The following is a 22596-nucleotide window of genomic DNA, read 5'->3' as shown; positions in this document are numbered from 1 at the left end:
AAGACAGAGCAAAGGGTGGAGAGACTGTGAGTCCCATTCACAGCCTGGGCCCAGCGTTAAGTTCATCACTCCAGCTTGGCTTGGGGCCTACACTGTGCCTCCACCACACCCCGATCCTGTGGGGCACATATTCAGGTGGGTGAGTTAGAAGCATGCCAAGGTAGCGAGTTCCTGCCCTCTCGGATGGACAGCCACCAGGCCAGCCTGCTACTGTGCCTGGTCCCGGGTTCAGCAGCCGTCCCAGGTGGGGACCATAGCCTGGCACTGGAGCTTGGTGAACTGAGTGACTGTAGCTTCCCACCCTGCCCTGTGCTCTCCTCAGAGTGCTGTGCCTCCCCTCCCTTTGTGCTTCCTTCACAGCTCCCCTGGTCTCTCCCTCCTAGTCAGCAGCAGCCTTGGGGGCCTGTCCCTTTCATGTCCCAGGAGGGAGCAAGTGAACACTGGGGTGGGGCCTGTCCCAGGGGCAGGGGCAGGGGCAGGGACTGACCAAGTCTTCCTCCTCCTGCTCCGGCCCCACTCCCCACCTGCCCTCCCACAGGCCGCTGTGCCCCCATGAAGAGCATCTCCAGCAGCCTCAAAGAGACCATGAACCCTCATGACATCGTGCAGGACGCCATCCACAACTTCTCGCCCGCCTACCAGCAGTACACGCAGCAGTCCACCCTGGAGCCGGGGCCCACCTGGCGTGGCGCCACACACAGCCTTTCCCGGTCCCACAGCCTTAGTGGTGCACGCGACAATGAGAAGACTCTGTTGCTCAGCTCGGATGATGAGTTCTAGGTGTGGGCACTGGGAGGGAAGGACAGGAGCTCCCCAGCCCCTGGCCAGGCTGGGGATCGGCCAGCACAGCGTGGCCGCTGCCCTTTTATTTATTGGACCAGAAACTCGCATATCACTTCCGGAGGAACAGGCCTCAGGAATATCTCTACCTGGCCAGCCCTGCACTCGCTGGAGCAGGAGCAGAGGACAGTAGCTGTAGCTGTCCGTCTCTGCCACCCATCCTGTACCGTGTGTTGGCCAGAAGCTGCATCCTCAGCCCCCTCCCCAACAGGATATCTGCCGAGCTGTCAGGCCCCGCCCACCCTACGCCGTGCAATACCCAGACCCAACCAGATCATTCCCCATGTCTTTGCCCGCTTCTCCCTGTTCACCCTTGCCCAAGGTGAGTTTTGTCACACTCTGGGCAGGTGGTGATGTGAATGCTCTATGGACCCTCTCCCAACCTAGGCCTGCCTGGCATGCTGCAAGGATCAGAGCCAGACCCCCAGGAGCCTCAGGGCCCACCTAGGAAGGATGCCTTGTGCCTATGGGCCCTTTGGTGACATGTGGGGCTCGGGGTCCTCGGGTGTTCTCACTGTGGCCATGCTGCCTGCCGGGGACAGCCAGCAAGTCCACACTGCCCTCTCACTTGGGTCCAGTTCTTGATAGTTTGGGGCAGAGCCCCCATCCCCCTATCCTTCCTGACTGTGCCAGGGCTCAAGCTCCCCACCGCCTCCTCAGTGGAGCAGTCAAGACTCCTACTAGGTCCTGGTCTCCCTGGGCTTTATCCCTCCTGGGTCACGGGAAAAGTCTGAGTGTCCACACTGCAGATCACTTTCTGAGGGAGTCTGGAGGGGGGGGTCATGCAGCGGGGCCAAGGTAGGGGTGGTCTCAGACCCTCCCGGGTCCCCTGACCATACCGGGCCCGGTGGTCTGCTCCATCTGGCTCCTGGCCCATCTCTTCTGTGCCTTAGTCACATATGAAAGCCCCTCCCCAGCTCCTGTCTGCTCCAGGCACTCCTTGTTGAGCTGCTGGCACTCAGGGTTCTGCAGCGCTGGGCCGGGCACCCTTGTCTGGGACCACCCACTCTCTCCCTGGCCCCCTCTACACGCACATCCCAGGGCTGGGACCTCAGAGGTAGGGTGACAGGGGGCCTGGTGAGCAGAATTCAAGCAACACATGGTTTTGGCTCCAGTAGCCTCTTGAGGTGGAGAATGGTGGAGAAGAGCCCTGCCTTGTAGCCTTCACTGGATTCTCTCCCTCTGGTCACCTTTGGAACAAACAGGTTCCTTCCCAGGGGTCCATGGTGAGGGGCCTCATGGGGCTGTTGCATCCTAGCAACCTTCTTAGCCTCCTTCCTTCCTCACAGCACAGAGGCCAGCTCTCGGCCCCATCCAGGGGGCCTGGGCATCTGGTCCCAAGCTGCCCAGGAAGGCAGGCGACAGGTGGGCGCTCCGTGGGGCCCAGCCGAGGTTTCCTCCTGGGATTGCTTCCGCCGGTGTGTTTCTCGAGACTTCTTATCTTCCAGGCCAAAGTATGTTGCTGGTTCCTGTCCCCAGTGGTCCTCACCCACCCTGGCACTTGCCTGCTGACATGATGGGTGAGGCTGTGGGGAGCTCACTGGCAGGAAGCAGTGGTCCCTGGGGATGGGACAGGAATCCGCACCACCTGCCCTGTTCTTTCTTCCATTCTTTCTTCCTAGGATGCATAAACTATCTTGTCTCATTTATTTTTTATTTTTTTTTCAGATAGAGTAGCTCTTTGTACATAAAAAAAAAATACTTGAAAATTGTACGATGTATGAGAAGACAGAGCCCCTAGTTTTGTATTTTGTCGTGTGACTGCCATGCGTACCACCAGAAAGCCGCTCTATTTTGGTCTCTGTGATATTTTAAATGCGTGACAGAAGCAAGCAAATAAAAGTCAGGAAGAAATATATATATATGAGATAATATAGATTGTATTGAAATCTCTTCTGCCTGCCAGCGAGGTTTTTTGCCTTCCCCCTCTTGTGTGGGAGAAGCGTAGTAGCCGTGGGCAGAGGCGACGGTCCACCCTCTTCCTGTGTGCCGAGTGGATGTAGGTCATAGGGGGTGTTTACACTGTCTGGGGCTGAAATCAGGCTCCACATCCCATCAGACAGTTTCTCCTTTCTTCACAGATAGCCTAACACAAGGAATTTCCTCTCCCCATCCCTGAGAGGGTTGGGCCTCAGGCCTTGTTTTTTTCCAGAGGCAGGTGGTGACTTTTTTTGTAGGTATCTCCCAAAAGATCAAAGACTCGCGCACCGCCTAGCACTGCCTCAGTTCCCCCAAGCCCAATCTCCAGCCTTAGGAACCAGGAGCCTAGGGCAGGAGTTCCTGGTCCTGGGCTTGCACCACGCCTTTCAAAGAGCCTGGCCTATGGGTGACAGGCATGGCTGGAATGCGTGTGGGCGGTGGAACTTCCCAAGTAGCCTATAACCTGAAGGTAAACAGCTCACGTCATCGCGCGAGAGCGCGCACGCCCCCACCCACCCCCCTTCTGCTGCTAGGCGGAGTTTCGCCTCTCGGGATGGAGTCTTGGCACAGCCCCAATCTGAGGGGGGAGAAAGTTCTTCGGGTTCAGCCAAGCCACATGATCCGGCTCTTCCCCTCTGCCCCTTTCCTTGGCCTCTCTCTCCCTCCCCGACTAGCCACATACAAGATTCTCGCCCCAGTCCTCTGGACTAGTGTTTGTTGTGCTTTTAGGGTCTACAGCCCTTCTGGCTTTTCTAGACTATTCCTCTATAGCGCCTTTATATTCAAGCAGCGAGTAGAGACCTCCCCACCCCCACCCCCTGGGTATCGACCAGTCCTTTCATGGGGATTGTATATCAGACATTTACATTACGATTCATAACAGCAAAGTTATAGTTATGAAGTAGTGACAGATTATGGTTAGGGGTCACTACAGCAGAAAGAACTGTATTACAAGGTCTCACCAGAAGGTTGAGAACCACTGTTTTAAAGTAAACTGGAGCTACAAGAAACCAGGAAGTAAGCCGGGCGGTGGTGGCGCACGCCTGTAATCCAAGCACTCTGGGAGGCAGAGGCAGGTGGATTTCTGAGGCCAGCCTGGTCTACAGAGTGAGGTCCAGGACAGCCAGGACTATATACAGAGAAACCCTGTCTCAAAGAAATCAAATCCAAAAAAACAAAAAAAAAAAAAAAGGAGAAAGAAAGAAACCAGGAAGTACCACCCAGAAAAACCCTATTTCCCCTGACTGAAGAACCGAATTCCATTCCTCACTAGGATGGCTGTGCCCTCAATGTGTATGCACGCACACCGCTCCCCTGACTAAGACTGAGGCCTGTCTCCTAGAACTCAGCAAGTCACTTGTCTCTCTGGGTCAAGAACCCTGGGAAGTAGTTCCCACGGGGCTGTAGAAAATCAGACCCATGTGAAAGCAGCAGGAAGACAGTTTGCAAAACTCAGGACCTCTCTCCTGGCACTCCAGCCTGAGCTCTTTTCTGGCTTGTCTCCATCCACACCTTGTGAGAGCTAGCAATGGGATATAGCGCCCCCACCCCAGAAGTCCCCTCCCACCCATCTCAGGCACTTAGAGCACACGCAGAACAGTCCAGGAGATGCACTTCTCTTGTGGAAAAAGAGAACTTGACTTTATTCAGAAAGTCTACAAAATACTCAAGGCAGATAACTGGCTCACTTGAAGTCAGAAAATAAATAAACTGGGAGCTGGGCAATTTAAAAAAAAAAAAAAACTATTATTGCCACCCAGCTGTCCCTAAATATAAGATTAAATGTGATTTATTTGTAGATATAAAATATAAGTCCAGCTCAGGGCCCACGTATTTCCCAGGGGAGAGGAGCTGGACTCTGGCTGGTGAGAATAACTTAGATTCGTGCAATAAATAAGAGTGTGGAAGAGTCAGCTGTATACAGTGTTGGGAAGGTGCTAGGGCTGGGCTTCTCAGGGGGACACCGATCAGCCCCCCGGACCCCCACAGATACTCCGGACCAAAGTGGAAGCCTTCATTCCAAGTCACCCCACCCCAGACTGTAGTGTCTCTATCTACCTCAGTGGTCGTCTCCATCGGCCCTTCTCTGGCTGGCCAGCTCCTTACCTCATCCCCCTCTGTCACCTTCTCTCCCCTTCAGCTTCTTTCCCAACCACACAGAGAGCTGTCTCCCAGTCTGTGTGGTTCCCCCTGTGAAAGCCATGCTTGGAATGTCCCTTAAGGCAGCTGTAAGCAGGCCCCACGGGTTGGCAGCTCAGCTGTTCCGTGCTCTGTGGCCTTAGGTCGTTTTGCCCATGTGCCAGCTGAGCTGCATTGATCCGTTCCAAAGACTCTTAGCTTGGGAAAGCCGGTCATTTCCGAGTCCCAAGCACAGCTGGGAGGTCTCTTGAGTTCTGCTTCCCAGCAGGGCATTCTCACAAGGCCACCTAGTCCTGAGTCCTGGGAGGGTCGGAAGGGCATAGTGGCACAATCCAAAGCCTCTCCCACCAGCTCTCCTCCGGATCACAACCTCTTTTTCAATCTGAGGCGGACTTTCAGCCCAGGGCAACCTAGAACCCCAACGCCTCCCCCACCCCCAACTTAGCAAAGTTGTCCCTTTCTCAGGACCATCAGGGCCCGGTCTGGTGGCCTGCATGAGTTAGAGCCCAGGAAAGGAATGTGAAGTCACTACAACGGGTAGCCGTGGCAGAGAAAAGGGACAGAGAGCAGAAGGCACTCAGGCACTTTAGGATGGGAGTGGGTCCGAGGGGTGTTGTTGGGACGGGGGCGGGCACTAGGAGCAGGGGGCGGGATCGGCAGCAGGGGAGGGGCCTGGCGCCGACTTGACAATGGTGATGACGCTGGCGGGCGCCACCAGCGCGGCGGGCCCGCGGGAGGCGGCCACCGAGCGCGCGAAACCCTGCAGCGCTTCGCACTTGCCGCGCAGCGCGTCGAGCTCCAGGCGCATGGCGGCGTTCTCGCGCGCCAGCTTGTCCACCTCGCGCTCCAGCTCGGACTTCTGCTTCTGCAGCTCCTCCTTCTGGCACACGCGCTTCACGCGGCAGCTGGCCGCGTAGCCGCGGTTCTTAAGCGTGCGGCGCCGCTGCTTCAGCCGCGTCACCTCCTCCGCCGACAGCCCGCGCAGGTTGCGGTTCAGCTCGCGCACCGACAACCCCATCAGCGCCTCATCCGACAGGTGCGGCGTGTTCTCGCTCAGCTCACGCTTGACCTGAGTGAGGACCGTGGGGAAACAGAGGCACGGGGCCGTGCTTGAGGATGCCGCCCCACTTCCCGGCGCGCCCACCCCCTCCCAGTTTCCGCGGTTGCTGGACTTGAGCCAAGACCTTGAAGGTGATCAGGACCAGCATCAGCACACAGGAGGCCACCCAGGGCTCAAACTAACCACGCGTCAAGTCCTGGGTCCAGCCGAGAAACCCAGCCTGGAAAGCCCCTTGCAATGAGGGAAGCGCGCTCAGCAGGAAGTAACCTGCCCCTGCAGCCCCGTCGCTGCTGAGTCCTCTTTGGGGCTTCCAGGAAGGAAAGGGGAACTGGGATGAGAGACCCAAGGAGAGAGAGACCACAAGGAGCTAGCAGCCTCACTCACCTTCAGGGCCTTGCTGGATAAGGGATCCACGGACATTTTCGCAGAAGATGCCCACTGGGTTGGAGACCTGGGAGAGAAAGAAGTTCAGGATCACCTGGGTTGGTGTGTTCATGTTTTACTTTGAGTAAAACCCAATCTCCGGAGGTACCTGGCATCCCAGGCCTCTATTCTCGGAATTGATAGCAAACTCCTCCGACCCCAACAGTCCAGACTTTTTCCCTGTACTGCCCTAGCTCCCCTTAGTGACTCATTATCTAGGTCTTTACCTAGTGCTGCCTTTTCAGAAATGTCCTCTCCAACTACATCCCTTCCCAATGGATGGTTTGTCCCTCCCGGTCCCTGTCTCCCTTCGGTCTCCACCGAAGTTCCAGTTTCACCACAGTCACCATGTCAGTGACTGTATACAGTAGGTACTCCACAAATGTGAACTGGGCGAGTGGGCCATTCTTCCACTCTCCTTTCCCACATGGGGCCAGGACATGCAAGTTTGGGGTTTGTTTCATTTATGTGTACATTAGTCAGGTATGCCAGAGCTGTGACAGTTGTGTGGAGCTCAGAGGAAAATATGCAGAAGTCAGTATTTTCCTTCCACCTGTGGGTTCTAAGGGATCCATCCCAGATCCTTGGGCTTAGCCGCAAGCCCCTTTTACCCACAGAGCCATCTCACCTGCCTTCTTTGTTTTAAAGACATGGTCTTACCATCTAATCCAGGCTAGGCTTAAACTGGCTATCCTCCTGCCTCTGCTTCTTGAGTGCTGGGATTACAGACTATCTACAGAAATGTGCCCAAATATGTGTTCAGGTCAGTGAGCACCCCATCCACCCAAAGTCCATCTAGCACTCTACCAAGAGCCAGCACCCCAGCACCTAGATTTCTAGCAGAATCTGTTCAAGGTCATGTTTTGGAAAGATTTCCCAAACCCCCTAGGTCTGCTCATCAGCATGGCCCCAGCGCAGTGGTCCTCAACCTTTCAAACCCTGCAATTCCTTAATACAGTTCCTCATGGTGTGGTGACTCCTAACCACACAATTATTTTCATTGCTACTTCATAACTATAATTTTGCTACCGTTATGAATTGTAGTATAAATATCTGATATGCAGGGTATCTGATATGTGACCCCTGTGAAAGGGTCAGTCAACCCCCAAAGGCTAAGAAACCATAGGCTTCTTCAAGACCCATAGGCTAAGAACAACTGCTTAGAGGGAACAGCAGCTATCCCCTAGCCTAAAGCTAGCCCATTGGTCCCCAGAGCCTTCACCATGAGCCTAGGGGTCTCAAATTCCTTCAGTGGCCAATTCCTGAATAGCTGCAGTCTGCCGTGTACAGGGCACTGGGGAGACAGGTGGAGAAAAACTGGAGAAAAGCCGGTGTGCTAGTGCACACCTGCATCCCACACCCTGGAGGTAGAGGATCAAGAACATCAAGGCCTGTGTTGCTTACATAGCAAGTTCAAGGCAAGCCTGGGTTACACCAGCCATCTCTCCAATCGTTTTCCTTTCTTTCTGCACTGGGGATAGAACACACTGGTGCACAGACAAAATACCCAGACAAATGAAATAAAAATAAATACTCAAAAATTTAAAGGGCAAGTGGGAGGCCTAGAGTCTGGATCCCCAAAACCCATATAAATACAGGGTACATGTGGTGCCCCACTTGTAATTCCAGCATAGACGTGGGTGGACGTGGGATTCCCCAGAGTGAGCTAACCAGGCTAGCTGAAACGGGGGCTCCTGACTCATATAAGACCACAAGCAATCATGGACTCCAAGCGCCAAGCTCTGGCCTCCACACACTTGCACCTGGGTGCTAACACGCAGCGAGTCTTTACCGCGCATGCACCACCTTGCTCAGTGTCTGCCCTGTGATGATGTCCCCTCTTCACCAGCAGGGAGCTTGTTGAATCCTCTATGGTTTCCCTGGGGCTGAGAACAGTATCTGGCTAAAGAAGACGCTCATGTGGCAACTGTGGGATTCTCAGTGTGACTCAGGACGAGGTGGGGACAGTCTGGGGCTTCTGGGGAAGAACTCCTACCAGGTCAGGGGGCCTAGCAGCTCAGTCAGCAGGAAGGAGCTGGGCAGGAAAGGGAAGTTGGCCATTCAAGACAGTGTTTTGACTGAAATGGCTACCATGGCCCCAGGGCTGGCAGGGTCTTATGGGGCTGGCTGGAGAGTCGAGGCACAAAGCAGCCATGCCAACACTCAGGAGGGTCAAAGGTTTGAGTCATCATATAGAGCGTGAGTTCAAAGCCAGCCTGGGCTACATGAGACCCTGTCTCAAACAATCAAAACAAACCAAAAATTAAACAAGAGCCGCAGAACCAGGCATGACCCACACCCTGGAATCCCCAGGGCTGGGGAGGCTGAGGCAGGAAGATCACATTTTAGTTCACCCTTGGCTGCATATCACGTTCAAGGCCAGGCTGGGCTATATAGCAAGACCCCATCTCTCCAGAACAAAACGCTACTGTGTCTCTTATGAGGAACACAGCTGGAAGAAGCCGCACCTGCAGCTGGAACTTGGGCAGGTCTGGGCTCCCGTGCTGATTCTGGGTAAGGGATTCCACGTGACTTTACAGGAGCGCCTAGAACCTCTGATCATCCTGCCTCAGTCATCTGAGGGGCCACTATGCCTGTGGTGCCTGAGCCACACACTGGGGAGCTTGGGTGGGGGTGGGACCTGTCCACCAAGAAAATCTGACATGACAGCCCACATGGACACCTCCCAAGGGTCCCATTGCTCCCTACTAGCCAGAGGACAGAGTCCAGGTACCCACGCCAGGCTCTAGGCAGGCCCTGTGCCCAGCCCTGCCCCTGCTGGCCACACAGCCTGCCTCCCTCCATTCTGCCTCCTGCCTGGGAATCTCTTTCACTTCATCTCTCACTCTTGCCCTCTCCTCTCCAGACCACCATCATCCTGATACCACTCCGCTTTTCCCCTCAGTTCGTCTGCCAGGTTCCTGCTCACCCACTGTCCTCAGGGGGAGCTTGCTGGGTGCCCGCTGTCCCCCAACCCTTCTTGCTTCAGCCTTTCTCCCACAGTGGTGTCACCATCCATGTCCTTGCTGTCCCTACACCGCACAGTTGAGTCAGCCTTGGGTGTTGGAGGTTGCCCAGCCAGGGCCTAACAGGGGCAGGGAGCAGGTGAACAGGGGTGGGGTGGGGGTTGGTTGGAGTCTCTGTCATGGTCACCCAGCTGGTCAATGTCCTAGCTTTGTTCCAAGACCAGCTTAGTGGAGCAAGGTGTGAGTCTAACCTGCTAGGCAGCTCCCCCATCCTCCTGGCCATCTGCCCCCATGTGGAGCCAATGTCACTGTTGCCGGGAGAATTGGAGCAAGCATCAGGACCCCACCCATGTGACCTTTGGCCCAGATCAGGGTGTAGGAAACAGGGAAAGGGGCACAGGCTGGGAGTCAAGCCCAGAGTCCTGTCTGTGTTTTCTCCAGGCTGTGCAACCTCGGGAGAGCTTTTTCTCTCGCCAGTAGATAGTAGATGGGTCTCTACTATCTCATCTGTAGAGTGGGACGATTTCTTCTACAGTTTTAGTGAGAACTTGAAATATAAATAGAGGGGCAGAGAACAGCTGGGAACTTAGTAAAATTCCTGAGCCTGACCAGCTGTCAGGGTTGCAGCCAGCTCTGGGGGCTTGCTCTGAGGCAGCATAGCCAGCGAGGGTCACCTACAGAACTGCATGTAGGAAAGGCCCTATGGAGTGACCCAGAAAGGGACATTACTTGCTAGAAGCCACATAGCCACCTATCTGTAGTAGGGATAGAATCCTGACACCGGGAAAATCTCAGGACTGGTTAGGTTTTTCCCTCCAGACAGTGTTTCTCTGTGTAGCCCTGGCTGTCCTAGAACTCTCTTTGTAGACCAGGCTGGCCTGGAACTCAACTGCCTCTGCCTCCCAAGTGCTGGGATTAAAGGCGTGGGCCACCACTGTCTGGCTTCAGGACTGACTCTTGACCTATCATCATCTTCATGGTCTTTCTGATAACATTGTCAAGTAATGCCCAGAGAGGGTGACAGAGGGGACAGAGCCACACAGGGCAGAGCCCAGGACTGAAGCTCCACTGAGCCAGACAGCTCCTCACAGTACACCCTCTGTACCCTGTCTCCTCACCTCTGTGAAGAGGAAGTCACTTTGCCTGTGCTGCCTGGGTTAGGCAGACGATGGACAGGATATGCAAAGGACACCGCATACCTAGGCCTTCTTGCCGGTGGGGTGGGGCTGAGTGGGGGTGGGGGTATGGATAACCGCTTTGCCAAGAGTCTTGGTGGAAGGGGGTCTCTCCCATATAGGTTAACTAAGGACCTACTGGGTACTGAGTACTGGAGTGCAGTGCCTGTGCCAGAACCTTGGCTGCACAGCCTGGCTCCTCACCAGTCAGCTGTCCTTCCTGAGTCTGGTCTTCATGCTTGTAGAGTGGAATCAGTGTGTAAAACGCAAGAGTCTTAGGTCAAGCCGGGCAGTGGTGGTGCATGCCTTTAATCCCAGCACTTGGGAGGCAGAGGCAAGCCAGGGCTACACAGAGTGAGTTCCAGGACAGCCAGGGCTACACAGAGAAACCCTGTCTCGAAAAAACAAACAAACAAACAAAAAGTCTTAGGTCAAGTCAGAGTCAGGCTTGGGTGGCTGGGCACAGACAGCTCTAACCAGTCACCTGTTTTCAGTGCGATGAAACAGCCCGAGTCTTTCAAAACCTCTCTGTTTTCTTCCCATGGCCTCAGAATCCCTCTCTACACAGCCAGTCTCCTGCCCCCAACCCCCAAGAGATGCGACTGAAGCCGCGCTCCTTAGAGACAATGAATGCTGGGCCCTAGGAAAGCTGGGGACCTGCCCATCCTCCTCTGTCCCGCCACTACCCCACACACTCCCACACCCCCGTTCTAGCCTCAGGCCCCTCAGTGGCATTCTAGGCGTCCTTGGAGGCCCACATTTGCCCAGGAATGTCCTAGCTCAGCAATCAGCCAGTCTCACAGGGAATGTCCCCCAACGAGAAGGGGGATTTTCCCATCACCTTTGGCTTTGAATTTCAGCATCAGGCCCCGGTTTCCAGGACACAAGGCATGGACAGCCCACTGCCACCCGTCTGCCTGACCCAGGGATCCCGCCCTCAAGCCTTCTCTTCTTCCTGGGGAAGCCGGCGGGGCCAACTCCGGTCTGAGGTTCCTAGTATTCTTTGGAGACCCAGGAATGAGCTCATTCTCGGGGACACGGCGGCTGCCCCGCCGGGGGCCATGGCCTTCCTGTCCCTGTCTCTGGCCCCTTGCTGTACACCCGAGACATCCTGCAGACAGACGGCCCACCCACTGGCATGGGCTCCTCTCTGGCTGCTGAGCCATGGTGCTTACTGGCTGAGGACAGAGGGGAAAAAATGTGTTTGCCTGGGTCTTGGCAGCAAGCGCGGGGCGCCGCCTCCCTGTTGGAAGGATGTGAGGCTGAGCGCTGAGCGGCACCCCAGGGAGACAGCAGCCTGGGTTCCAGCCCCAGTCACCTACCCACACTCTCACCGTGTGACTTCAGGATGTCAACTCCCTCTCTCAGGGCCTGCCTGGATTTCCCAACGTGCCCAACCTCCCCTGAACCTAAGGTCCCACAGCCATGGCAGTGTCTGAGTTTACCACGTTAGAGTCTGGCCCAGCATCAAACTCCAAAGCCCCTAGCAGGGTGGAGGCATGGGAGGAAAGGAAAGGAAACCAGGGAGGGCCTCCTGGAGGCGGAAGCTTGAGAGCACAAGTAGCCAGTCTATGAGCCCTGACCTCCTTTCTCTTCCACCTGCACAGCTAGGGGCCACTTCCTCTTCCAGCCAGACCAAGACCATTGTGGCCTCACCACTGCTGTAACCCTCCCCCGCGTCCCCCCCTCCACCTCCAATAGCGTCAAAGGGGTCACTAGAGATGCAAACCTACAAACTTGACCATGTTTGGCATGTTCTGAGACCTTGTGCTAGTCCGGTGCGGTGACTATGTACACCATGATCGAAGCCCTCAGGAGGCAGAGGTAGGAACATCAGAAGTTCAAAGCCAGCTCAGCTACATATGACCCTATATCAACAAACCAAAGCAAAACAAAACAAAATCAAAACACTAATCGGGCTAAATCGATCTCTCTGGTCAAGAGAATTGCTGCTCCCGCAGATGACCTGCATTCTGTTCTCGGTACCACTTCGAGCAGATCACACCTGCCTGCAGCTACAGTTTCAGGGACCCGACGTGGTACACATACATTCACTAAGGCACAAACAGCTACGTAAATAGAAAATGAGTTTTAAAGAATCTTTGGGGGAAAAAAATCAAAACCACAGAGCCCATGCTACCAACTGTCCCAGACCACAGAGGCGCCTCCGGCTGCTAATGTGTTCCCTCCCTTCTCACAGAATCTCTTTTGCTAATAACCAACAAATGAGCAGGTAAGATTTTCTTTTTTATTTTATTTTATTTTTGGATTTGGTTTTTTCGAGACAAGGTTTCTCTGTATAACCCTGGCTGTTCTGGAACCCACTCTGTAAACCAGGCTGGCCCGGAACTCAGAAATCCACCTGCCTCTGCCTCCCAGAGTGCTGGGATTACAGGCGTGCGTTACCACTGCCCAGCCAGGTAAGATTTTCTATTGACTATTGCCCAAAAGGAACACAGGCTCTGTGTGTGTGAAGGAGGAACTCCCTGCACTCTATAGAACCTGCTCATTGGGGTGGGGGTGGGGTGTTCTGCCTCCAATAGCCCACAGTCTCGCTTTTCTGCTTCCCCAACCTGAGGTCCTCTTTCTACCTGTGTCACAGACGTGGACCCATTGCTCATTTCTTCATCTAGCCATAGATCCAGGAAGCACCTACTTACTGTCTGCCAGGTCCTGTGCTGAGCCTTGAAGGCCCAAAGAGGAATCATAGTCCTCGGGGGTTCCAGAGTCACCACCAGACACCTAATCCCTAGCCACATCCCCAGGGAAACCTTCCATGATTGACCTTGGCTCAGGAGCCTTGTTACTACTTAAGCAAACATGGCTTTCCCTGCATCTGGCCTGTCTCAGCTGCTACACTGTATCTACTTCTTTGGTTCTTTTACTTTGTTTCCTAGAAGGCAGTCTCTGGATCTGCCTGTCAGTCTCACCCCCTACATCTGTCCCAGCAGCTCCCAGGTGCACTGAGATGGGAGCCAGCAGCCCCATACCACCTCAGCCACAGACAAACTGGTCTTAACCACCACGCCTTCCTGCCACGGTGAGCATATATCCCCTCACACAATGAGCTCAAATAAGTCTGTCTCCCCCCCTTCCAAAATAAATATGATAGAAAGATGGCTCTGTGGTTTAAAACACTTGTTGCACCTACAGAGGACCCATATTTAGTTCCCAGCAACCACACGACTGGTAACTACAATTCCAAGGGACCCAAGACCCCTCTTCTGACCTCTGCTGGTACCAGACACACATACTGCGCAAACATATACATGCAGGCAAAATGCTCATTAAACAAACAAACAAACAAATGAAAGGGTATGATCTAGGGCTCCTGGGCCCTATCCGACCCCTGGGGACTCAAGGGGAAACAGAATCTTTCAACGCTGAGTTTCTGTCAATGAGCCAGTTAGCCATTTCCCCTCACCTCTGACCCCCCCCAGCTCTACTGGGGCGAACCCCCAACTCTACATACACCTCCAGCTCTGGGCCTTGGGATCGCCTCCGCTTTCCCAGTTTCTCCTGGAAAACAGGCTGTGCATCTCAGCTTCTAGAGCTCTCCTGCCATCAACCTCAGATGGGGACCCTGGAGTCCTCACTGTGGCAGCAGAACTCACCAGGCTCAAAGGTAAAATATCATTGATTCCACCCCCACCCCTCCACCCCCTGCTAACAAGCTCAGTTGCCAACTCCTCGGATTCCAGCACCCTTGGGTGGGGGAGGGGGCAAGAGGGAATGTCTTGAGTGGGATCCTGGGATTCCCAGAACAGGTGTTTTCTTGCAGTGCTCCCTTCCCACATTAACCCTTCCTTCCCACACCAGGGGTTAGCACTGGCTGCTGATCTTGCTGGCCCTGGGTAGACTCCAGGTGTGCCAGCTGACCCAGTCTGTCATTACTCCTGGGGTCCAGCAGCCCACAGAGAGGTCCAGTCTAAGGAGTCCAGTCTGAGAAGTGTGACAGTGAGCCTCACCCCCATCCTCCTGGAGCCAGCAGGTGCTGCCCCAGACACCCAGACCAGCCACAGTAGCCACCAGAATAGTCCAGGAGCCTTGCTCTCCCCAGTCTGTCACAGGCTTTCTGGCCTTCCCCGTTTCTCCCGAGACTAGAAGAAAGGGGCAGTCCAGGGATGAGCCCGAAGACCTGGGGCTAAGGACGGACTTCCAAGTACTAGGTTACTAGATCCACCAGGGGGCCAGGAGAAGGCTGGCTCGCTAACCTCTGCTCTATTCTAAGCTGCAGGCACCCGCGCGGGGCAAGGAACAAACACTGATGTCACATGGCTCCAGCCAGGGGAAACTCCAGAGACAACAGGGGCCGGGCAGTCCCGGCTGGTGGAAAGGGGGAGGATGACCGAGGGTGGAAGGGGAGGGAGAAAAATTCCAGACCTGGTGTGACCACCGACCGGGCCACTTTCTTCGCTCGCGTCCTTATTCCGCATTTGCTCCAGTGGACACTGATGCGCACCCCCTTCAAGATACACTGGGCTAGTGTCAGTCTCCAGGGAGCGCGTGCGGACACACACACACACACACACACAGACACAGAAGTACACTGTGTGCACGCAGCTCGCAGAACCCAGGGCGCTCCTCTGGAGAACACACCCGCACGCACGCCACCGGGAGACGTAAACAAACCGCGCACACAAGGTGCTGGGCGCGGCTCCAGGGACTGTTCTCACCGAGTCACGTACGTGCACGCCCCGCCTCCGCCCCCGCCCGGGCTTCCTCCGGGGCTGCGCACCGCCTCCCAGGCAGCCCCTCGGAGGCCCCTCGGAGAGCTGATGTTCACGGGGCGCCGAAGGGGCAGGACCACGCTCGGCCCAGGCAGGACCCAGGGTGCACACTCCTGGAGCACGGTCCCTGTCCCTGACGCGTCCTTACCGCTCTCCGCCAGGCCCGGCGCTCAGTGCGAGCTTGTTGCTGCCGTCGGCGGTGGGGATCCCAGACCGCTCTCGAGCCCCACTCCTCTCCGATCGGGACCGCAGTTCACTAGGAACCCGACTCCGCGCAGCGCCGCTCTGAGTTTTGTTATGGGGGCAGGCGGCGCAGGGGGCTGGAGCCGCGCGCAGTTGTAAGGCGAGCTTCCCGGAATTACTCACGCACAGGATTCCTTTCATTCATAAAAACCCAGTCATGCAGTGACGTCACCGCCCCAGCCGCCAGAGAGCCCCAGAGCAGCCGCTGGGAGCCGAGGCCACGCCCACGCCCGAGTGAGGCTCCGCCCCCAGTAGGCCGGGCTCTCGGGGCCCACAGCCAGAGCCGCCTGGATTCTCCGTGCTGGGACTGTGTTCTCTGGATGCATTCACGTGACACCTCTGAGGAACCGCGTGGGTGGAGGTGTCATTTGATTTACTTCACTGTCTGGCCTCTCCTCTCATCGATCTACAGCCTTTGCCCGGATGACCTCATCCAGTCTCGTGGTTTTAAGAGCCATCGCTGTACCTGTGAACCCTAGGTTTGTATTCCCTGAGTCCCAGCGATTGCCTACCCCTGGTCTTCACGTGGTGTCAGCTCCACATCTCCAACCCTACCTCCGCTCGCCCCAGGGACCCTCTCCATGTGGGTAGATGTGCTCGTCACTAAACTCTGATGCCTGGCGTTCAGTCCCCACAACTTACACGGTGGAAGGAGGTAATGATTCCTGAAAGCTGACCTCTGACCTCTGCATACTTAGGACGGCATGTGCCCACTCACACACAGACACATAACAAATAGGTGAATTTAAGGTAAGCACAAACGTTATAAATAAGAAAAAGACGTTTTAAAAAATTTACCTCAGAACTCAAGTTCTCAATTTTAGAAAATACACAATCCTGTTCACTCCTCTTTTCCTACTTTCTAAAGGGCTGAGGCCGTGCCTGGCAAATAGTAGGTGCTCAACTAATGAAGAAGTCCAGTAGACCTGTACGACAATGGAGACCCCATGTGGCGGAGGACAAGGGAGCCGGGCTCTAGCATCCATACCCTGCTGTCCACAGAAGTCCATCTTTTGGTAACGGCCAAGCAGCATTGTGTAGTGGTGCATTTAGCAGTGGGGTTGGCCCTCTCACACTCTTTCCAGAGGCAGAGTCATTAACTGACCTGCCAAAATGGTACCCTGGAAGAACGGACTTCAGAGCGCAGGCGGCTGGAGGGAGAATGATTTGGGACCTGTCACATCTTCTTATCTTTCAGTGAGAGCATTGTCCATGTCACTGATTCTTCTGGGGAGAGGGATGGCGGAATGGAGGCGAGAGCTGAGACCTCCCCCATCTGCTGTCCTGCAGTCTGCACACTGTCACCCCATCTACCAAACTCTGAGTCACAGGATGAAACAAGGCTCCAGGACCCAGGACCCGTGAAACCTCGGAGTTCTTGCTCACTTGAGATGGAAGGGGAGACAGATTGAGGGTGTCACTCCCTTCCCCTCTGGCAGCCCGCACAGGAAGGAAGGTCATGGTGGTCACTGTCGGGCCCAGGCCTGCTCAGGTTACTTTCTGTTGATAAGCTGCCTTCCTGTAAGACCTGGCCTGAGGCCACTCCCACTGCCCAAGTCTGGGCCGCCTTCAGCATTCAAACAGAGCTAGCCTGGGTGTTCACAGTAGTGGAAATTAAGAGACAAAAGCAGGGAAATGCCTTTTCTTTTCTTTTCCTTTCTTTTTCTTCTTTCCTTCCTTCTTTCTTTCTTTCTTTCTTTCTTTCTTTCTTTCTTTCTTTCTTTCTTTTCCTTCCTTCCTTCCTTCCTTCCTTCCTTCCTTCCTTTCTTTTTTGTCTCAAGCAAGAGCAATGGCCCTAGCAAATGATCCTGGAGCACCCCATTGCAATAAGGCATTGCAACAGGGATCAGCAGCAGGTGTGTGTGTCTGACAAGAAGCTAGATATTGATAACCTTAGAGCCAGCCAAGATGGCTCAGCAGGTAAAGACACTTGTCACCCAAGGATGCAAGTTTGATAACTAGAGTTAAATCCTCCAGAATCCACGTAATGCCAAAGGAGAGTACTGACCCCACAGTGTTGCCTTCTGACCATGACATGTCACATACAGACACACAGAGACACACATACGCACATATACACATTTGTACACACGCATACACTTATACACATACACACACATATACAGACACACAGAGACACACATACGCACATATACACATTTGTACACACGCATACACTTATACACATACACACACATATACACTCACATACAGACAGACACATAAACACACAAGGAGAGGGAGGGCAGGGGAGGGAGGAAGGGAACAGGAAAAGAGAGGGAGAGAATGATGATGGTGAATAAAGAATATGAGTAAGGCCGGGCAGTGGTGGTATGCCTGTAATCCCAGCACTTGGGAGGCAGAGGCAGGTGGATTTCTGAGTTCGAGGCCAGCCTGGTCTACAGAGTGAGTTCTAGGACAGCCAGGACTACAACAGAGAAACCCTGTCTCAAAAACACCCCCCCCCAAAAAAAACCCAAAATCCAAAACAAACAACAAAAAAAGAAAAAGAAAAACAAACAAACACAAAAACAAAACAAAAGAATATGAATTAAAAAATAAAGATGATGAATGAAACTTTTTTTAAATACCTTTAAAAAAAAGGTATTTCCGGCTGGCAAGTTGGCTCAACAGTTAAGGGTACGACCTCAGCTAGATTCTCATGGCCCACATCATCTCCTGTACCTGCAGTGTCACGGGTATCTGACACCTCCCTCCAGCTGGCTACCTGTACTCACGAGTACATACCCACACAAAGACACACATATACACATAACCAAAGATATAAAAAACAGTCTTAAAAGGAGATTCTCATAGTCTCAAGGTGATTTCCCAGAAGAGAACTATTAACTATTACTTTTATGGTATTTTTGTTTCTGTTTTTTTGGTTTGGTTTTTTGAGACAGGGTTCCTCTGTGTAGCCTTGGCTGTCCTGGAACTCACTCTGTAGACCAGGCTGGCCTCGAACTCAGAAATCCACCTGCCTCTGCCTCCCAAGTGCTAGAATCAAAAGCGTGCGCCACCACTGCCCAGCTACTTTTATGTTTTTATTTTATTTATTACTAGTGTGTGTGTGTGTGTGTGTGTGTGTGTGAGAGAGAGAGAGAGAGAGAGAGAGAAGGTCAGAAGGCCAACATTCAGAAGTCAGTTCTCTCCTTCCACTGTGGGTTCCAGGAATCAAACTCTGGTCATCAGGCTGCCACAGCAAGCACTTTCCCAAGCTTTCTCACGGGCTTGAAGGACTTAATTATTAACTATAGAAAGAACATATTAACTCTAAAATGGAGAAATGTGGCAGACTGAGCCATCCCTAAGGGACCCAAGCGAATACGCCAGCAGGAGGACAAACGGAACAGCAGACAAGACCATGGCCTCACAGTACAGCCTTGTTCATTTCCCCATTGCCAGGTTGTTCACTGATGCTGTGGGAGACTGTTCGTGATTAGGTAAAGAGAACTCGCGTCTTTGGTCACCCTGAAGACACCCAAATGCAAACATAAATAGTCCGTTAGTCTGTGCTAGACAGTTTTATGTCAACTTGACACAAGCTAGAGTTAGTTGGAAAGAGGGAACCTCCATGGGAAATGCTTCTTGATCGATGTCGGGGATACAGTTCACCGTGTGCAGTGCCGCCTCTGGGCTGGGCTGGTGGTCCTAGAAAGCAGGCCGAGCAAGCCATGAGGAACAAGCCAGTAAGCAGTGTTCCTCATGGCCTCTGTCAGCTCCTGCCTCCAGGCCCTGCCTTGAATTCCTGCCCTGAGTTCTCTGGATGATGAACTACAAGCTATACGATGAGTTACCCCTCTCCTCCCCAAGTTACTTTTGGTTATAGTGTTTATCAGAGCAATAGGAATCCTAAGACATTGTACTGTGGGCTAAATTATGCCCTCAAATTGTGGATATTGAAATCCCGTACCTAACATGTCAGAAAATGGCTGTACTTGGAAGGAAGACTGTTTTTTGGGGTTTTTTTGTTTTTGGGTTTTTTTTTTGTTTTTTTTTTTTTTTGATTTAGTTTTTTCGAGACAGGGTTTCTCTGTGTAGCCCCAGCTGCCTCTGCCTCCCAGAGTGCTGGGATTACAGGCATGCCACCACCGCCCGGCTTTTTTGTTTTGTTTTGTTTTTTGTTTTTGTTTTGTTTTGTTTTTTAAGATTTATTTATTTATTATATGTAAGTATACTGTAGCTGTCTTTGGACACACCAGAATAGGGCATCAGACCTCATTACAGATGCTTGTAAGCCACTATGTGGTTGCTAGGATTTGAACTCAGGACCTCCGGAAGAGCAGTCAGTGCTCTTAACTGCTGAGCCACTGCTCCAGGCCGGAAGACTATTTTTCTAAAATACATTTATTGTATTTTTTGTGCATGAATGTTTACTTGCTTCTGCTTCTGCAGCACATGTATACAGGGCCCTTAGACGCCAGACAGGGCATCAGATTCCCCAGAAACGGAGTTACAGATGACTGGGAACTGCTCTGTGGGTACAGTGTCCTCTGAAATATCAGTAAAATGCTGTCTCTCCAAGCCCTCCATCAGAGATTTAAAGACTCATAAGTTAAAATAAGGTCTTTAGTGTAGACCCCGACTTCATCTGATCTCAGTCCTTAGAAGATACGGGAATGCTGATGCGCAGAGAGAACCAGGGGTTCCCCCCCCCCCAGAGAAACATCTGGGAAGACACGAGCCCAGTAGTGAGGCCTCTGGAGAGTCCCACCTTATAGTAGCTTTGTCCTTGACTTCCGGTGTGAGATTCGAGGACACGGGTTTCAGCTCTGAAGCCACCCAAGCTGTGACCTTTTGTCCTGAGAGGCCTGTCATAAAAGACAGATAAAAGCAGACAACAAAGTCTGCTCTCAAAAATATCAGCGTTTGAGGGCCCTTGTTGACAATCATAAGAAAAGCTGAGCTTGTAATTTTTCTTTAAATGTGAATTCTATCATAATGAAAACATGTAGACTTTCAAGATAGGTGTAGAGTCGGGTTCTGAGCTGCCCCCTCTCAGCTGACCTGCTCTGCTCTGCATGCTAGCCTGGTAACAGTGCTGGCTCCGTGGGCCAGGGAACAGTATCAGGTACTCACGCCTATAAGCCTTTCTACCATGCTTATTATGTAATAGAAAATCAATAATATTGGGTGAGAGGCAGAAGAGGCCTTCTAGGACACTCCCTCCGAGAAACCTACTTATCCCATGGTGAGTGACTTTAGTCACACAAGGTTGGGTGTGGTCTCATCCTGCCAGGACACCTCATCATGCAGGGAGGTACCTTGTTGCCAGTTTCTAGAGAGAGAGAGAGAGTCACCCTCTGCTTAACACAGCCCTTCAGAACTGTCCCCGGCCCAGCTGGTCCCCCACATGTCTGCTAGAGTCTCAGCTGCAGAGAGCTTCCCAGCTTTGTACCCACAAGACTGGCTCACAGCAGAGGCAGTGACTTCTAGCTGGCCTCAGTCCACACTGAGAGTGTGGGCCCTGGTCTCTGATTTGATTCCCAGACCCCCTGAGTTGAAGTCATTTGGACATCCTGGTCCCATTCAGCATCAGGACATCCATTCAGCACTGGCTGGGCCAGCATACGCATTTCCATGGGTCCCTCTGCTGAAGAGGAAGTGGTGGCAAAAGGGATTCCCTCTAGCGCCTTCCGACACCTGGTATTATTCCAAATGCTTCCACCAACCACCAGTTTCATGCGTTTGTTACTGCTGGTAATTGATGACAATTAATGATGATGATTGTGCCTTTAATGGGACACTTCCCTTGCGCCAGCATAACGTTGTGCCCACAGACTATTCTCATAGTTTCTGTAACTAACTCTTTCTTTTATTTTGAGTCAGAATCTCATGTAGCCCAGGCTAGCTTCAAACTTTTTTATGTCTGAGGATGATCAACTTCTAAGTCTCTGGCCTCCACCTCCTGAGTGCTGAGATTACACATGTGGGCCCCCACTCCCTGCTGGGGATCAAACCCAGAGCCTTGTGCAGGCTAGGAATGTGTTCTATTAACTAAGCTACAGCCCCTGGCTCCTCTGGAAGAGCGGCCAGTGCTCTTAACAGCTGAGCCACCTCTCCAGCCCCGAAAGCATGACAATGTATATAAAGTTCTGCCTTCCCTTCTTACAAAGCCTCCCTAGTGAGAAGCACAAAAACTTACCATTCTCAGAACCAAGCCAGGAGGTGGGCACCTCTGGTTCCCCATGTGTAGTGGGTCCCTAGTGCCCTTCAGCCAGCTCCCTGTTTTAGCATTTAGGTATCAGCAGCTTGTAAAACCTTACCAGCTGGTTCTTGCCAGAGGGGACCTGATCTTGGGGGTAAGTCAAGGACTGTAGTGTTTCCTATGTGGCTCTGCTAGGGAGATATCCCCCAGCGGACGCTTGGGATTGGGGATAGTGCTAAACCTCAGATCTGTTTCTTCTCATATGTAGCCAGCTATAATGAGATTTAATTTAGTTTAAAAAATTGCATCAGGGGCTAGAGAGATGGCTCAGTGGTTAAGAGTGCTTTTGCAGAGGAACTGAACTTGATTCTTAGCACCCCATCAGTCAACTTACAACAGCCTGTAACTCTAGCTCCAGGAGATCTGCCGCCCTCTTCTGGCCTCCAAGCACACTGCACTCATGTGCACATACCCACACAGACACATAATTAAAATGAATCTTTAAAGAGATTAGCAACAGTAGATAATGATAAAATAGAATAGTTGTCACAAGGATTTTTAAAGTGATGTGAATGTGAGACCACAGCTGAGGACATAGATGTGAGGCTATGGGAAAGGAATCATGGGTAAGGGACTCTAGCATGCCTTATACATTCTTATTTATCTCCTACTTACCCTTCATCTTCCCCTCAAAGTTTTTTCCCCTGACAGTGGCAATGAATGTCCTTTATCCAACATGCTGGAGATAGGAAGCATTTTGAATTTCAAGTCTCGGGATATTTGCATATATCCAATAAGATACTGCCCGAGATTGAAGGCAACATTCATATGAAATTCACGTGTATCTTCTATACATACCCTAAAGCCAATTGTGCCATATTTTTAATGAATTTGTTTTAGGGTGTGTGTGTGTGTGTGTGTGTCTGTGTGTGTGTATGTGTGTGTGTGT

General features: G+C 52.8%; 2 protein-coding genes across 5 annotated transcripts in view; one reads left to right on the top strand and one right to left on the bottom strand.

Annotated features, from left to right (window-relative positions):
- Positions 1-2733, top strand: part of Tmem184b (transmembrane protein 184B) — a 44331-nt gene extending 41598 nt beyond the window's left edge. For all 3 annotated transcript variants that reach the window (XM_052160895.1, XM_052160893.1, XM_052160894.1), the window contains one exon: positions 539-2733. In XM_052160895.1, the coding sequence (XP_052016855.1) occupies positions 539-780 (242 nt within the window). In that variant the 3' untranslated portion in view covers positions 781-2733. The remainder of the gene's footprint in view (positions 1-538) is intronic.
- A 1752-nt stretch (positions 2734-4485) lies between these two features.
- Positions 4486-15650, bottom strand: Maff (MAF bZIP transcription factor F). Of its 2 annotated transcripts, none has more exons than XM_052161240.1 (3): positions 15402-15650; positions 6344-6410; positions 4486-5968 (listed from the first exon to the last, which is right to left on the bottom strand). In XM_052161240.1, exons 1-3 carry the CDS (start codon positions 15635-15637, stop codon positions 5534-5536), a joined length of 738 nt encoding a protein of 245 aa, XP_052017200.1. In that variant the 5' UTR covers positions 15638-15650; the 3' UTR covers positions 4486-5533. The 2 variants fall into 2 exon arrangements, with proteins under 2 accessions (XP_052017200.1, XP_052017201.1); XM_052161241.1 differs by lacking the exon at positions 15402-15650 and adding an exon at positions 14907-15184.
- Between the last annotated feature and the right edge of the window lie 6946 nt (positions 15651-22596).

This window comes from Apodemus sylvaticus, chromosome 17 (assembly GCF_947179515.1).
Source record: "Apodemus sylvaticus chromosome 17, mApoSyl1.1, whole genome shotgun sequence".
NCBI classification, from domain to species: domain Eukaryota; kingdom Metazoa; phylum Chordata; class Mammalia; order Rodentia; family Muridae; genus Apodemus; species Apodemus sylvaticus.
This window is presented reverse-complemented; position numbering and strand designations above follow the sequence as displayed.